The sequence below is a fragment of the Crocodylus porosus genome, unplaced genomic scaffold, assembly GCF_001723895.1.
Source record: "Crocodylus porosus isolate Cpor-Errol unplaced genomic scaffold, CroPor_comp1, whole genome shotgun sequence".
Taxonomy (NCBI): Eukaryota; Metazoa; Chordata; order Crocodylia; family Crocodylidae; genus Crocodylus; species Crocodylus porosus.
The window spans coordinates 17,625,514-17,643,106 of NW_017728912.1; the positions used below are offsets into that span (position 1 = coordinate 17,625,514).

At 40.9% G+C, this 17,593-nt stretch overlaps 1 protein-coding gene across 2 annotated transcripts in view; it reads right to left on the minus strand.

Moving 5' to 3' along the window:
• ALPK1 (alpha kinase 1) overlaps nucleotides 1-17,593 on the minus strand; it is a 91,053-nt gene that overhangs the window by 23,186 nt on the left and 50,274 nt on the right. For both annotated transcript variants that reach the window (XM_019534089.1, XM_019534090.1), the window contains exons 4-5: nucleotides 3,257-3,455; nucleotides 362-421 (exon numbers count right to left, since the gene is read on the minus strand). In XM_019534089.1, the coding sequence (XP_019389634.1) occupies nucleotides 362-421; nucleotides 3,257-3,455 (259 nt within the window). The remainder of the gene's footprint in view (nucleotides 1-361; nucleotides 422-3,256; nucleotides 3,456-17,593) is intronic.

The following is a 17,593-nucleotide window of genomic DNA, read 5'->3' on the forward strand; positions in this document are numbered from 1 at the left end:
CTCCCCTCCCCTCCCTCCCCCCTGCAAATCTGACACTACTCAAACTACTCAACTACTCAAAAGTTCAAAATGTTAGAAATTCCCAAGGCAAAAAAGCAGAAGACAGGCAATGCAAAGGTGCAAAGTACTTCTTGATATAAGCAAAGATTTGAAGAGTTTGGGTTTTGAATGAATTAAGAAAGTTCCAAAAGAAAAAGGTTTTCCATCCATATCATATTAAGGTTAAGGGGGAAAATATGATATAAAGAATTATCATTACTGAGAGTTGGGGAGTGAAGCAGCATATTCAAAGGATGTGTAAGTGTAATGAATGGTACAATACATTAAAAGATTTACCAAACTGCAAAATATCATAGCATACCTGTACCTCCATTGTCTTTTATGAGGCTGCTTAGAATATATTCAGCTTTTAAAAGTTTACCTGAAAAAATAAAAAACAAACACTGAAAGTGTGTTGAACTATTCATTAATCAAGGCGTCTTTGTTGGAAGTTGTCTTTCTGTTCCTAGTGCATTCATTAGTCATACTTACATGTTTTTAGTTCCATAATGTATAGAAAAGTAAGTTTCTAGAGTAAGAATTGCTTTTTAAATATGCACAGGTAGTTTTAAACAAGTGGTCGGGAATCTGTAAGACTCATGCATATTTAAATACACAGAAATCTTGCAGAAGTGATAAAGAAAGTAAGTCTCTTTATCTAGGCTACCACTGTTTCTTTGTACTTAGAAAATTGTGCATGCAGAAACAAGGAATCTGTGGCACCATCCTGAAGTCATTTGAGTATATATTTACTACACTGTAGTTCCTCTTATATTAATATGATATATTCAGTGGTGTGTTTGCAGGATGCCTGATAATGCTACTTAGTTTTTTTTTTTTAACAGAAGAAAACAGCAACAAAAACATAATCCTAATATGAACTATTAACTTTAAAAAGGGAGGAGACCCAGAGTTTTTCTGCAATCAACTAAGGACTTCACTGTTGCTGTTGATTTTATGTGGAAGGTGTTCAGATATGACAGGGAAGATTAGTAGTAAAAAACCCATTGATAAACCCATCTCTTTTACATGGGAAGTGCAAGTTTGTAAAGCACCATGCTCCTCCATTAGAAGAGGCTATAGGGATATAAAATACTGCAAGGAGTGGCCTGTCATCCAGTGCCTGGGTTGTACATAGGTGGGTTTGAGAAGGAGATGGGGACTGAACGAAAACATTCTCATTCTCTTAATGACTAATGATGGTATTGTCCACTCCAGGGAGACAGAAGTTGGTTGGATTCCTAGTGTGGTCTTACCTCATTCCTTTCAAACATGACTGTCACTGAAGTTATTAATATCATATTTTTAATCATGTCTGCCAGCCCCTGTACAGCTACATAGCTATGGGGAGGGAAAAAGGCATTTACAAGAGGGCTGGAGGTAGATGGAGCCATTCATTACTCTACTTCCCTTCAAATGACAAGCAGCTAAGCTTACTGTAAAGATGCCTTGCATTTTGCCTCTTCTGTGTGTGTGTGCACATTAGTGCAGCATGTATGGAGCAGGCATGATCTAGCTCTTAGGAGAGAGGGCTTCACTTGTGTTTCTAGTTTCCCAGGGCAGGCCTTTCGAGGACCAGAAGCAGCAACAGCTGACAGGCAAGAAGTTGTGGAAAAGAGTAGATTCTCCTCCAATAAGTCAGGGCACCTCATTCTCTCAGCACCCCTTATTAAGCAGGGAGGGTCATGGGCACAGGCACAGGATAGGGAGAGGATCTTGGGCTGAAGGTATTTTCAGAAGGGGACAGAAAGCAGAACGTGGAACAGACCACGAGCTGCTGGCCTCTTTGAGGGCTGGCAGACCCTCTCCCTCTTCTTCTCATGAAAAATGTAGTATGCCAGACTGCTCCCTTTGGCCTCCCATTGAAATCATGGGCAGCTTGGATCCATCTCTCTGCTCTTCAGAGAGGAGGGCTGGAGAGAGCAGAGGCAGTAGTTTTAAAGCTCTGCAGAGACACAGGGAAAGGGAATGAACTCTTTATATCAGAGGAGAGGGGGGTGAGGTTGGCTTGGCCTGAGTTGACTATTTTGGGGTAGTCTGAGCAGAGGACTTCCTATTTTCCTGAATACTTTCTCCCTCTTCTTGTGCCCTGGCAAACTGACTCGGGGAGCCTTTTCGTGCACCACCAACTTTTGAGCAAGTTGGGCCTGACTTTCTTTGTGATTGTTACCATCTGTAACACCACTCAACACTGACTCTTTTAGTTTGGACATATCCTAAATACAGGACTGACTGTGGGAAAACAACAGTGAGATCTGTCACTTGTGGCACAATGTGCAGCTAACTGTGGGTGTTCCATGCATTAGCTGTTGCTGACACATTTTAATGGTTTGTGTCGCACAGGACAGGTTTGACGGCCAAGAGAAAGGACGTAAAGCTGAAAGACTTCATAATGACCACTGCCTGGTCCAGCTGACAATGACAGGCCTCCTTAAGTGAGTAAAATGTTGTCAGTGTTTTCAGAATTAGGCCATACATTTGAGTAGTCCAATAACTGAACCCCACAGCAATGGAAACTTTAGAAATGCATAAGGACAGACAAGAGCTGCTGTTAAGGTAGATTATATAGTTTCTCTAACCATGATTTCTGAAAATATATATATTTTTTTAAATAAAGCTTAGGTTTTAAAGCTTGGATTAGGTTAGCTTTGTTGCTTTTTATTTGATGCCCAAAGCCACAGCAGGAAGATATTTTAAAGAACATTCAGTTTCTGTCCATGCTGGAAAAAAGTGATAAAAAATTAAACAAATAAAAAGATACCAGGGTATATGAGCGGGTCTCTCTGCTGCATTGTTTGCATAGTCAAGTGGCCCTAATGAAAAGCGGCTGGGATAGTACAGAGAAAATACCAGGATTCTAATCTAGTTTTTAAAGGCTGTTGATCAGAAATATAGCAATTCAGATACCCCTGTTTGAAACCAGCAGGGCAGATTTGTTAAGGAACAAAAGCTCCAATTAGTATTTTCCACACCCTTTCACAATTTTCTCTACTGCTTTTGGCTCTGAAGCCCTTTATGCCAGCCCCTTTGTGCTGGCAAGAGGAGGTGGGAGGGATGAAGGGGGCTGGGAGTGGGATGGAGGTTTAAAAAGATGGTACTGGGATCATAGGAATGTCAGCCCCTGAATGGGACAAAGTATCTTCTTGAAAGTCAAGTAGCTCCTAATTGAAACTGAGCTGAAAAAAATGGAAAGAAAATGCAACAAAAGTGCTGTTACCTGAATTGACAGAGATGCGAGCTTGGCGAATAACCACCTGAGGGGCAATTGGTGTTGCTGGCTGCAGGTTATGCAGGCCTTTGGCAATCTGAAGAAGTTTGCTGGAGGCATCAACCCAATATAGGAATCGGTCAGTCAAGAACACAATAGCAGCTGCTGTTGCATAGTCCTTGACCATGATGGAGGCTTTCAGATAAACCTGAAAAGAACACCAAAACCATGAGGCAGCCAGGAAGAAACTGAAGAGATAAAAGAAGCTCAGTTAACTGGTTACAGAAAATATTCAGGTCTAGCAAATCTCTGTCTAATGATACTGGCTAAAAAACATTATGCAGGCAGGCAAATTTCCAGTTACACAAAATTTTCCATAATCGTTGCAAGACAGAAATGCAATTTTACAGAGATGAAATAAATGAACACGAGGAAAAACAAACCTCCACTGGCTGATTTGAATGTTTTGCGTGCATTTCAAAACCTGCTTGCAATTAGTTTGTTCTTGTGCTCTTAGTTATGGATAGGCAAGGGTGATAATGATGAAGTGTTTATTCATGTTATAAATATGACTAATTCTGCCCTTGTTTTGATTTTTGTTTTTTTTTAGCAGGGGAGATTCTGGCTGGGTAGTTTGAGTTTGCTTGTGGTAGTGTACTATGGCTTTAATCTTTGTCCTTTTATTTGCAGCCCATGAACTATAAAGGTTGGTGTTCTGCAGATACATGTAAGTGAATACTGAAAAAATTAATAATGGCTGGGCCTTCTAGCACCTGACCTTGTGAAGCACTGAGCTCTGTAGTTCTTGCCCGATGCCAATGAGAGCTGCAGTTGCACAGGATGACTTCAGAAACAGCGCTGTATTGTAACTGGTAACCACAAGTCTCAAAGTACCTAGAGGCGGTATGTATATCTTACTATTCCTGCCTTCCAGGTGGCATGGAGAGGTCAAGATGAAAACTGTCAAACTTTGAGAGTGCTTCTGAAAAATCAGGCCGGTTGTTTAACTGTGTGTGAATATTCAAATCATATTTAAATAAGAGGCCTGCTTGTCAGGACTGAGCTGTGGGGGGTTCCCAGTCACTTCAGTGGGAGTGTATTTTGCCTCCAGATTTTTTCCTCTTTTTTTCTTCCCCCTTTACAAGTCTGATAGGGGAGGCACTCAGCTCTCTGTGGGATCAGGCCCTAAATATAAACAAGTGGCATTAATTCAGCACTAAAGATTGCAAGATCAAACACTCCTTCATACATCACAAAGCAGCAAACAGGGCAGGAGTCCAATGTTTTTCCTTTTAGGTCACCTTTAATGATTTTTAAAGCAGTATTAACTCCCTTGGTGTCCCCTCTGTAGCTGATCCTTCACACTGGCAGGAGAAATCAGCCAGAGCTCATGAAGGAGCATGCTGTTAGGGGGAAGGGAGGCCAGCAGGGCAGCTGTGTGGAAGCACAGAGCCTCTGTGGGTGTCCAGAGATCCATGCAGATCTTGGGACATCTGTCAGGTTAGGGGGCCTTCTCCGTGGAGGTTGGGGGTCAGCCCCCCAATGGAACAATGGGGAGGGAACCTGCACATGCTGACATTCAGAGTTTCTTACCTCCTGCGAGGGTTTGCCTTGAGAGAGGGGGAAGTAGAGTTATTCCACGGAGGTACACAAATTACATTAGTATGCTTAGTTGAGAATGAAGGGCTAGTAATCATGGCAGGAAACTTCTTCCCCATCTGGAAATTACTCCCTGAGCACCGACTGCAGAAGAGTGGATTTATTGTCTCTAACTGCTGTTAACTGGGACCCTGTTTTATATTATTCCCATGGCTTACACTAGCCCTCTGTTTGAAGCAGGAGGGAAGTAAAAGGGGTTGTTTGTACAAAGGGGAGATGCACGTGGCCTCAGAAAGTGACTCTTGCAATCAGGGACCCATCCCCTTTATGCTTTTCCTGTACAAAATTAACAAGCATGGTGGCTTTTGGCCACCACATTCACAGGCCCCTCAGTTCTCCCCCTATAAATAATGAGACTTGGAATGATACGTGTCCAACTTGGAAAGCTTGTGCTGTATTTTCTGTTTTAGGTTCTTGGATGAAAGGGGCTGTTTACATAGAGAAAAGTATCAGAGCTATGAGAGGTCGAGCTCTCTCCCAGGAAGGGCTTGGTTCTTGTTTCTTTCACACTGGCATCAATCAGGACTAACTCCAGTGAAACTGATGGAGTTAAAACTTTTCGGAAGGAGGAAGAATCTGGCCTCCAAACCCTATTGAATAGCAGGAGACAGAAAGTTACCCAAGTCAGCACAAAATCTCAAAAGAAAAATGCTAGGCCAGTAGCTCAGTTCTTATATCTGGCCCATAACATTTCTCTCATTTTTTTTCTTTGTGTGGACACAGATCCAGATTTTTAGAAGTATTTAGGTTAGGTACCTAACTTTAGGGTTACCATATGTCTGGGTTTTCCCAGACATGTCCTCTTTTTTTTGGACCCCTTGTCCAGGAGGGAGAGGCACAAGCAGTGCTGGGGTGGGAGGGAGCAGGGGGCATATCACTGCTTCCCTCACCACAATTATATGGCCCTCCCCCCACAGGTGGCCTCTTTTTGGGAATTGGAAATATGGTAACCCTAGTATATTTAAATATGTGGGCTATGGAAACTACTCTTCTTTTCATACTGCTCTTATCTTGTCATCAACAGAGTTATTCTTGAGTCACTCTGGTGCAAGTGAGATCAGGCTCAAACCCATGGAGGTGATCATAGTAATCTATCCAAAGGTGCACCAGGTAGCTTTTAAATGTAGAGCTTATCATGCATCTCTCAGATGAAAGGAAAAGTAAGTTGGAGATGGTTTGGCTAGAACCTTTAAAGTGCACTTTTTGATCTTAAGGTTGTGGAATCAAACCGCAGCAGCGTGTTTGCCAGCTTCCAGCATGTTCATGCTTTGAAAAGATGGATTTTTTAAAAAGCTTACTTCCCCTTGAATGTGAGGTGTATGCATCCTCCCAAAGGCTGGCTCTTGAAAAGGCTTCCCTGCACTGCATGCACATGCTGTACTCGTGGCTGCTGACAGTGGAGGAATCTCTCTCTCTAAGCACCTGTAAACTGACACTGCAAACTACCCATTCCAAATGCTCATGAACATGCCATATATTTAAGCACAGAGCATCGCCTAATCTATTTTTTTTCCTCCCCTCCTTCCCTTAATAGATTGGAGCACAAAAGCCTGAGAGAGGGTGACCTGCCAAACAAAAGGGCCTTTGAGTTCCTAGGAAAAGTAGACTTGGAGGAGGATGGAAAGAATCCAAGTGGCCCTATTATTTCCACTTGCACTAATTAGACATTTTTCTGTCAGCTATTGAGCACTGCTGAGAGGCCAAACTCACTGAATTCATTTCTAAAGTGTTTACAGAAGTTTGCATCTGTTTGTGTCTCTTCAGGAGGAAAATAAGCACTTCAATAGCATTGTGAAAAATCTAAACGAAGCATCCTATTCTGGAGGGCTTGGCAGCCTTGCAGCTGCATAATTTAACTCTCTGCTCAATGCTGAAACCTCTTGTATCCCTCTCCAAAACCAAATGGACACAAAATGTAGAAAAGTCAAGGCAGGGGGAGAAACTTCACTATTTCTTTAAAGGAACGGCTGCATGCTGTGTGGCACAGAGAAGTGTAGTTTGATGTCAATCCTTGTAATTATGCTTGGGTGTTTCAAGCAGTACACTGAGAAATTAATACCCACGTCTTTCATTTTCTGCCAAATTACAGCAGTGTAAAATTCCCCAGCACCCACAGATAATGCACTGACCTGCTGGGAATATACACAAAGGGTATACAAAGGAAGTCTCCTAACAACTTTGAAACAAAATGAGACAGAGGACCAAGTTCTGCTTTTGGTCACATGAGTAAGAACTCAGAGAAACTCCACTGACTTCAAAAGGTGTGACTGGTTCCCTGGGAACAAACACAAATTCTGCTTTGCTGTTCATAAATGAATACTTGGTCTTTCATAGGTACCTATCCAAAAACTAGGATTTACTAATTTTCTTCTTGTTAAAGTATGCATCTATCTATATTTATACCTTGGGACGGACGGAGGGACACACACACACACACACACGCACACTTTGTTTTAACATCTGTTTCGACAATGTGAAATGCATATGTCTAATTGAGTTTATGACACAAAGGGAACCTCATGGCTGGGAATGGAGTCAGGTGGTGACGGAATTAAATTTGCACTAGATTTCTATACACAGACGTTTGGGGAAAAATGCAAAACAGCCTTTGCTGAAGGGCTTTTGCCTAACAGCAGTGAGTGGAAGTGTGTGCTGTTTTCATGGTTTCTAGCATTAGTGCTCTAACTCCTCCTCACACTGTGCCTTAAATTTGGGTCCCTGCTTTGAGTTTAAAGCCATGACACCTTCTTTGCTATGACAATGGGAATTGTTCCCAAGAGGGAAGAAAAACTCCAAACCAGAGCCATCTGGCACTAGAACTGGCAAGAAACTGTGTAAAAAGGAAATTATTGGTGCATAGTAAATGAGGAGGAGGGGTGGAGGGAGAGAAGGGAAATCCTTATAATTGTTGTAAAAGGAATGTAAAAGCATAAAGAAGAGAAATAGATTTGAATCAATATTTATCAGTCTTATATCTGAAGTAATGCTTACATAAAAAAGGATCACAGAAATAAATGAAAGCACTGCCTGTCTGCAGACTCAGGAAAGTACAAATTTGGGAAGGTGCTTTTGCAGCTAAGAGGGTTAGAAATGTGGCACTTAAATAAATACCCCATTTTTTTGAGATTATGGGTGCTCTGTCATTTTTATGATGCCCAACTATGAATTTAGGCACCTAGTTGTAGTCATCCACATTTGAATATCTTTGCCTCCATTTATTTTGTCCCTGAAAATTTAAATGTGTAATAAACCAGTTTTGCTCAGTAGAAAGACTCTAATTCCATGCAACAGGGTGTATATTTCCAGAAGCCTTAGTTATTTCACCTAGGTTGAACCTATCCTAAATTTATATCACACATAAGTATATATAATATGTACTTGTATATAACCTATATTTATACTATCTATCTGTACCAGCTGTTGTCAAATGTATGTGGAGCTGTAATACCACAATCTGAAATTTCACTCCATTTGTCTAAAGCACGGTTAGAAGACCCCATCTTCTCCAGGGAAGACAGAATCTGCTGGGCATTTTTAACTGTGGGGCATTGAACAAGAGTTCTCTGTCAAATCTTGAAGTTTTTATCTGATAAACTTATTGTAGTCTACAAACATTAGACAGCTTGGCAGCAACTTTTTGAGAGGTGTTAGCAACATGCCCACCTTTGTGCAGAGAGATGCACTGACGCACAAGATGACGCTCAAGATGATCAAGTCATACTGCAGATCATCTCTAGACTGGGGAGTGAAACCCATGATTCTAGACACTAATAATTAGGGCACGTACAGACATTACACTTAGACTGGTCTTTAGACATAGATTGATCTAAACCCATAACCATATAGAAGGTTGGTGAACGTAGACTGGTCTAAAAATGGTGCAAGTGGCTTAAGATATATCTTGTGCGAGGTATACTCAAATGAGATTGATTCAGGTTAGAATGATTTATTGAACTTCCGTACTGTTTAGTTCTATGCTCAACCCTAGCAGATGACCCTGCTGCAATCTAGTATAATGGCTCTCACTTTGGGATCAGATTTTAATGAGCCATAGGATTAGGAGCAGGATTGAGTCCTTTATGACTAGTAGTCCCAAATATAGAAGAATCTAAGGGACATTTTTTGTCTGAGTAAATCTCTTTCATCACCAAATGAAAACAGCAGCAGCATTCAACTCTTGTTTTTATTACTATATATTATATATGTAATATGTCATGTCGTGGCAATTTCCTTTGTTGCTTACGCATAGCCTGTAGACTTCATGTGCATGAAAAGAGCATTGACAACTGTTCATTTGTAAGTCACCAAGACTATGCTTACATTGCTGGGTCTTGGAGATATCAGAAAGCTGGAACACAGACCCTGGGTGACTTGTGTCTCTCCAGAATGCTGCCAAGATGTTTATAGCTACAATGGACAGCTGTAAATTGTTATACAAGTACTAAGTTTTTGCCTGATCCAAAGGGGTTAGGTGACTGCCAGGCTGCAGTCTTGCGGCTTGGAGGTCTAAGTTCAATACTCAGCTCTGCTACAGACTTTCCATGTTGACATAGGGCCAAGTTGATCTACAAAGGGAACTGGGTGTTGCAATGATGGCACCAATTTACTATTTTAGGTGCCTGGCACTTGGAATGGAATCTGTTACCTTGAGTTAGGTGATCCATGTGCGCTGAGTGGAAGTTTGATACCTAATCCCTTGAATGGGGTTTAAAATGCCCAGGGTACTGAGGTGGTATCCATCTAAGTAAGTAGGAAATATTGAGGACAGAGGTGTTGCTTAAATCCTATTCCTCCCAAGGGCTTAGATACCTAACTCAGGATTTCAGGGAAGTGTCTATGTCAGACCAGGATTCTTGCAGAAACTTTCCCCTGAATGTAAGTGCCTAAGTCACTCTTTTCACAGTAAAGGAAGGATTAATCTTTTCTTCAGAACAGAGCCAGAGGAGGTGTTATGCCAGCTTCCCTCACACCTTCCTGCCCCAACCTTATGCCAGGGCTGTCCAACTGGCAGTCTGTAGACCTCTACAGCGGCCTCTCCCATTGCTGTGCAATAGGAAGGGACTCCTGGGGGGTGTATGCCAATAGGGAGGTGGTGGGATGTATAGCCTATGCAGTGGGGTGGGGATCTGAGGATGCTGTCTTCACAGTGTATGGTCAGCTTGGTGTGCACTGAAGTTGGACAGCCGTGCTTTACCACATCTCAGTGGTTAGAGCACTCTCCCAAGATATGAGATAGCTGGCATTTAGGCCCTCAATGGAACAGGATTTTAAACTCATATCTCTCATCCCCTGGGCTGTTGCCAGGCTGTCATCTATTCTGGGGTGTTTGCACTGTCCATTCCTGCTGCTGAAGCTGTGTCACTTTGCTATTCATTCCATCAGGAAGAGCACACACTAACTGCAGAAATTTTCTCAGCCTGATGAAGGGTTTTTAAATCCAAAAGCTTGCTAAAATTTTTTTTTCCAACTATTTAAGTTGGTCTAATAAAAGATATCAGGTTCACCCAAAGAACCTTGTCTGACTTCGCTAAAAAGCAATTCAAGATCCACTGGGCCAGAGGGAGGAAGCAAGTGTGATCGTGACTTTGCAGGCCTATGGCCAGGGCATTCATCTGAGTTTGGGTTCTGACCCCTGCTTTAAGGATATTGATGCATTTAACTAATGCAGATGCTGACCTTTGCACAGGAGTTAGAACCTAGGGTCTTCACTTTTCCACATGAGTTCCTGAATTAATGAGCTAGGGAGCGAAGATCATGCTTGCTCCTTCTCTCTGATATAGTGACTCCTGAACCCTTTTCATGCAAAATTTCTTTTCTGAAGCATGGTTTCAATAGCGGGGAAGCTAAGGGGGATTTTGAAGCCAAATCTTTCAAATCCTGGGTAAAAATGCTAGAATTAATAGCTGGTCACCACCACTCCTGACTCAGCTTTTGAATGAAAGTGGCTAGGGCTACTGTGTTTTTGTGAACTGAGTGCTGTCAGTAAGTGCTAGGCATGCTTTGAACATAGCTACTAAGTCAGGTACCAGACAGGACTTGCATGAGTGCATACTATGAGGATCCTGAATGGTGTTGTGGGTGATGTAAATGCTGAACAGTTCAGCACTGCCTAGGTACAGGCCATTCTGGGCTCATGCAGAACATTTTAGGCAACTATGGATCTTTAGTGGCAAAAACTTAAGTTCCTGAAGACTATATAAGTCTAAGGTATCACACTCTTAATTTAGATACCTCTGTTCTGTACTGAAGTACCTCAGTCCTTAGTTTCTTTGTATTTCGGCTCCCTATCTGTACAATGGGGATAAGAGTAACTTCCCTGCCTCTCAGAGATGTGAGGAAAAATGCAGTAAAGACACTACAGTAAACAAATCTATTTAAATAGTTAAGACAGAATGGCTGCTTATTGAAGTTAGTGACAAAACTTCTCAGGATCAGACCTTTTTATAATCAGAATGTAAAAGTTCACTTTCCTCCTTCATTTGTGCCAAAGCTAATAATTCTCAGGACAGAAACCACTGACGTGAAGTCAGAGTTGAAGTTGGAGGAAAATATGCAACGTGGTAATGTGCATGGTGTGAATTTCAGATGCTAATTATCAGCGCTCAAATATGCAGTCATACAATCATTTGAAATCTGGGAATCCTACCCGTATAGAAATTAATTTTAATCCCCGAAGGTAAAAGAGATATCATAGTTTAAAGTGGTTGTGGGTTGTTGCCTAATCTCACACTGATCACTCTAATTAATAGAAAAACTACTATATAGGCTTGGAAGATTTTCAACATTTGTGGCAAATATTCTCAGTCAGTTCCTGAAACCAGGAGGTCAAGATCTAGTAGGATAAGTGAAGAGTTTTGAGTTTGTATGGTATACAACATCCTGAGTACTACAAACTGTGTTATAGTTAGAGAGTTGTTATTCTCTCATGCTTTAAAGTTGATCTGCAATATTTCTTGTAAAAAAGATGACCTGGGATATCTGGGATTTAAGACCAACGGAAAGGAAGGGGGTCCATACTGTCATGAACTCTCCTTTGTGATGTACTTGGCACAAAACAAACAAACCTGAATTCTCAGTTGCATGGCTCTTGGTTACATCACTTGGAACACCTTAGAGAGCTCTTGAAAGTCAGACAGAAAAAAGCCAGCTGGATATCTAACAAGCCATGGCTAAGAATTAGGGCTTTATATTATAATGCTCCTTATTACCATAACAACTGGTACAAGAAGGAGTAAAACAAATACTCATCTCCTTCTTCCCTTCCATTACAAAGACTCCCATCTCTGAATTGTCATGTGGACCCCATGGTACCTTCATTAGGTACCACGATAACTCATTAACATTTAATTAAGCAGACACTCTACAGTCCTTACTCAGGGACAATTCCTGTTCGTTTAAATATTCCTATTAACTTCAATGGAGTTTTGCAGGAGTGAGGTCTGTATAAGTTTTCCAGTAGTTAAGACTGCAAGTTTCTTCCTATCTGAAGGGTGTTGGTTGTAGCCATATTGGACTAAGGACACAGGCAGACAAAGTTCTTCCGGTAAAAGTGGTCTCTTTTATTAGAGCAACTAAATAATTGGAAAAATTGTTCTTTGCAAGCTGCAGAAGGGTGGCTAAAAGCTTGCAAAGAACAATTTTTCCAACTGTTGAGTTGCTCTAATAAGAGATCACATTTACCCAAAGAACCTTGTCTTCCTATCTGAGGGTAATTCTCCTTTGTCCTGGTGCCTGCAAACCACTTGAAAATGGTAATGCTGTTGATGTGCCAAGATCACTGCCTGTGATGATGACCAGATTATCTCATTGTTTCCTGGTCAGTCTGTCTGCCTGTACTCATCTGTTGTCTCGTGTCTTATGTGTGTGACCTGTCTACATAGGGACAGTCAGGAAAGTTAATTTGAGTTAACAAAGCGTATATATAAAGTGCAGTAGTTAAACAGCATTAATCTCTGGATGGACACTCCTTTCACAATTGAAGTGGCCTTAATTTTGTTTATCTTAATCTATTTCCAAAGTGAATTAAACTAAACTGAATAAAAGTCACTTTAATGCTGGATGAGTGTCTATACCAGTGGTTCTCAACCTTTTTAGGCCCAAGAACCCCACAGTAAACTCAAGAAAGCCCTCAAAAATTCCAGCTGTTAGGTTTTCATTTATTTTTTAACTACAGAAAAATAATAGAGCAATTCTCCTGTTGTAAAGAACTCAGAAAGACCGTAGCAAGTCAGAATGTTTTTGACACTATGGATTCCTACCGGAAATCTCTGGGTTCATCTTGTGAATCATGTTTGCACACCTCACAGTGCTAACATTGTGTGCTACCCTGTGGCACTCCTGGAAGGCTATCCAGGTACCCCAGGATGCTGTGTCCCTTGGTTGAGAATCACTGGTCTATAGAGATTTAATGAAGTTAATCTGATCCTTTTAAGAATGTAATTCAGGTGAATTTTCCTGAATGTCCCTGGATAGATGGGAGAGGTAGTTAGCTGTGTAAGTCTGAACTCAGGCAGAAGGCAGGGTAGCATCTGTGGAAGGCAGCATATGATGAAGTAAGCTGCTGCTTATGAAAACTTATGCTATGCATCTCTGATTTAGTTAGTTTATATAAGGTCCAAATCCATCCTTCCATCTGCCTGGATAGCTGAGCCTTTAGATTGTAACTTGTAGAAGCAGGAACTATGTTTATTTTTGGTGTTTGTACGGTGCCTAGCACAGTGGAACTCATGGGCACTGCCTCCATGAAAATTAATAGTAACAATGAGAACATAGGGCACAATCCTGCTCCCATTAGCCTCAGTTGGTGCATCTACATGTGCGCTTTAATGTACAGTAGCCTATTTTACTGTGCTTTAAAGCAGCATGTAAACAACTGTGTTATTAGGCTAATGCACAATAAAATAGGCTACTGTGCATTAAGCATCACCTAAAAAGCCTGTGCTTGAGCAGGCAGCCTAATGCACATTAACTTAGTACCTCACACACTGGAGGTACGAAATTTAATGCGCATTAGGAAAAGTGCATTAATGCACCTATAGACGTGCCCAGTGAGAGATTTTTTGCTATTGGCATCAGTTGTGGTAGGCCATGCTCTCTGTCTCTGATCTAGCAAAATACAAAGTTACATGAGTAGTCCCACAAGAGGATCACACTTGTGCATAAAATTGGGCCTCAGTGAAACTACTCATGTACTAAAATGCTTGCAATCAAGGTCAGCCATGTGTGGGTACGTTGCCCTCTGTTGGCTGGTTACAGAACACAGAGATCTTTCTATAGCTAACAATTAACAACTCCCCAAGATCTTCCAATAACACAGGTGGGAAAAGCCTATTCTGCAGGATCAGGATTCTAGTCTGAGCTCTGCAGGTTTTGTGTTTTTTTTATTATGGGGAAGGGAGAATCTCTCTAGATACAGGTTGTCACCTTACATGATAAGGCTGATTTTGCTTCTTAATTATTTCTTTATGAGTAAAGAGCCCTTAAACTTCCAAATGTTTATGGCTGTAAGCATTAGGATCTCACTGATAGCTGGGATAGCTTTTTGGAATAAAAGTACTGGGCTCCCACCCTGAAATTGTCACTGAGCCCAAATTCCTACTTAATGGATATATGGGGTTTCTGGCCAATTAAGGACTGCTAAATTGGATCCAGTGGGATGGACTGTCGTATCAGTTAGCCAAAAATGAGCAGTGGTCTTTCCATACCTGTTTCTCTGTTAGAAAAAGCAAGAGACAATATGCTAAACCAGCTGAGTTGAGATGACCTTTCGGATATGTTAGTGAATTGTCCTCTGAAGAGATTTCAGTTATAGTCACAGATTGTGTAACACCACTCAAGTATTGCAATAAATCTTCTGCCTCCCAGTCACTGGACAGGTCCAGTAACTTGGAAAGACAAGAAGAAAATCTGCTTATGCTGCTAAGTCCTGTGCTCACTTATAACTGTATAATTCCTGCTCAGGTTGTAATAACTTGATTAAATTAGTTTCTCCTCTTCTTCCTTTGGAAAACATTGAGTATTCCTCTCTCTCTCTGTCACTTTGGAAAGACAGCAATTTTCTAGCAAATTCACACTGAGCAGTTTAGAAAGATGCTGTCTTCTTGACACATTGGACAAATTCTTTATATGGCCTATATCAGCCTGTAGTTGATATACTTGTAAAAATGGAACACACAACACCAAATTCTGATGCACTTTGACCATCTCCATGTAATCAATGGCCTACTTGCCAAGTAAGATATTACTTATCATGGGCAAAGGCATCAAAATCCAGCCCTCCCTAAGAACAGCACTGCTTTATGGTAATAACATGCTTTCATTCAAGTATCCTCACAGCGCTTTACAAAACCTAGTTCATTAAATTTAAGAGCTTATTCTAAACATAACAATTTAGAATAAATGGAGATGAACAATTTTAAAGGTTTTCCCAAGCAATGTCTACAAAGGCGTATTTTTCTTTCAGAGAATTAAATTATCCCCTTGTCCCTCACACCAAAAAAAAAAGTTGTTCAGACTTTTATCTTTCCTCATCAAACTGTAAACATTTCTTTTCAGCCTCTTTTTCCTCTCAGCTTTTTATTCAAAGAGCTGAAGAAGTTCTTGCTCTGCCTTGAAATTTTATTTAAAAAAAAAGGAGGGGGGGGGGTAAAGGCAGAGAGAAGGAAAAAATCCCTTTTCCTGACTAATACTAATAATACAGGTCAAAATGTCAGTCTATCTACAATTAAATGGAAAACAAAAAAGGTTTTCCCTTTTTTCCCACAGTACAATAGCACTGGAATATAAATTACCAATGAAGATGAAATAATACTTCAAAGCACATGGGGAAAGGCAGCACAGTGTTTACAAAGTATTTTTAACGGCACGATGAAACATTGAAGAAGACGGTAACCCATGGACTTCAGGGGGTGTTGGTGAATAGTCTAAAACTAGCATGCGGTAGGATTTTAGGTCCCTATAGTGTATGACCCCATGATATGCTTTGTTTAACAAGGGCAGCTGCAGTTATCAACAGATGTTTCGGCAATAAATAATTGGTATCATCTCGGAAAGGACTCATCTACCTGGGGAGAGGGCATAATGCTGAAAACACTGCTCCACTATTACAGCCACATTAATCTCCCATCTATCCAGGTTTCTTGGGGAGTTTACTGCAGGTGTTTATCCTGGGAGAGAGCAGACAAACCCTCCAAACTTAGAAAGCTTTGTGTGTGTTGTAAAGGAGGTCGGCCTCTGCCATAAATTTCTGTCTAAGGCCACACACACACAAAAAAATCATGCACAAAAGAAAAGAAAAGGAGAAAAAGAAAACAGCAAAACAAATTCTGAATTACAATAAAAATCTCCCTCACCAGTGCAGTGTATAAAAATGAAACCTCCCCTCTCATCAGTAACAAGAACAGTGACTAACACAAACTTCCAAATTGCTTTTATAAAGCTAATTATATTCATGTATAAAAGTGATTAAAGTTCTTGGATACAAAACTTGCTGTCCTTAACTCAGATGGCACGTCCACTGAACCACACAGATGAAGGATGAAATCCTAGCTTCCCTGAAGTCTATGGGGTTGGATTTCCTTCAGATCTCTCGGTCCTGAGTCCTCTTTCACTTACACCAGTGTAATTCTACTGATTAGTCCTGATTTACTTCAGTGTAAGCAGGAGGAAAATGTGGTGCCTCATCTTCCCTTTGCATCCCAGTTTTAAAGGGACCTCATCAACCTAAACACCGCATTTCCATCTGCATTTCTTACCCACCTCCCATTTTGTTCACAAAATTAGAGAAAATAATATTTTCCTCTACTTTTTACCCATTTTGTTCCAGCTGAAGCTCATCACTTCCCAGGCTGGGACATTTCAGGGACCTGATATGGTCACATCCTGAAAATCCATACTTGAGGGAGCTTCCTTTTCTTACATGAGAAGCTGTATCAGAGGGGATTCCTCTCTGTATACAAATACTTCTGGGCAGGATGAGGTCTCCAAAGAGATTCTGTCAGATAATTTTATCCTCAAATGGATGGTCTAACCTGCCAGACCTGGTCTAACCAGCTCATTTGACTGTTAGCAGTCCCACTGATTTACATCAGTTATATATTCTTTTCCAAATCTGGTTTATTAAAATTTTACTTGTGCACATACTTTCAGGGTTTGATTTCATTTTAGTGCAGAGTATTTAAATCCTCCCAGAAAATTCTCATCTATTGTTGGAAGCCCCAGTGCAACAGCATGGTGTTAGACCAAAAGGATTTTGTAAAGTGATTTTTAAAAAATAATTTGTTCCAGCTTACTGAATTAAGGAACTGATTGTGCACACTGCTTCTTGTTGCCGGAGTTTGCAACTGTATATAAACAGTCTTAGAAGAGGTAAAACCACCAAAGCCCTTTTAGGTTCTGCATACTCTTTTTCATTAATAATTGAGATACTTTCCTTGTGGCACTGTCACAATTTTTTTGCATATATGGAAGATGTCTCTTGTTTCACCCATGTTATTTTGCCTGGGAGCATGGTACCCACTGCCTGCCCTGTTCATCAAGACTTATTTCCCCACCTTGAGCTCTGCTGTGTATGTTAAGGCATTTTTCCCATTATAAGGGACAGCAAAAGATTCTCTTAATGATTGTTATAAAGGCTGTTCAGTAGACTGGTGAGCTGAGGAAGTGATAGGAAACCCAACCTGAGACTTC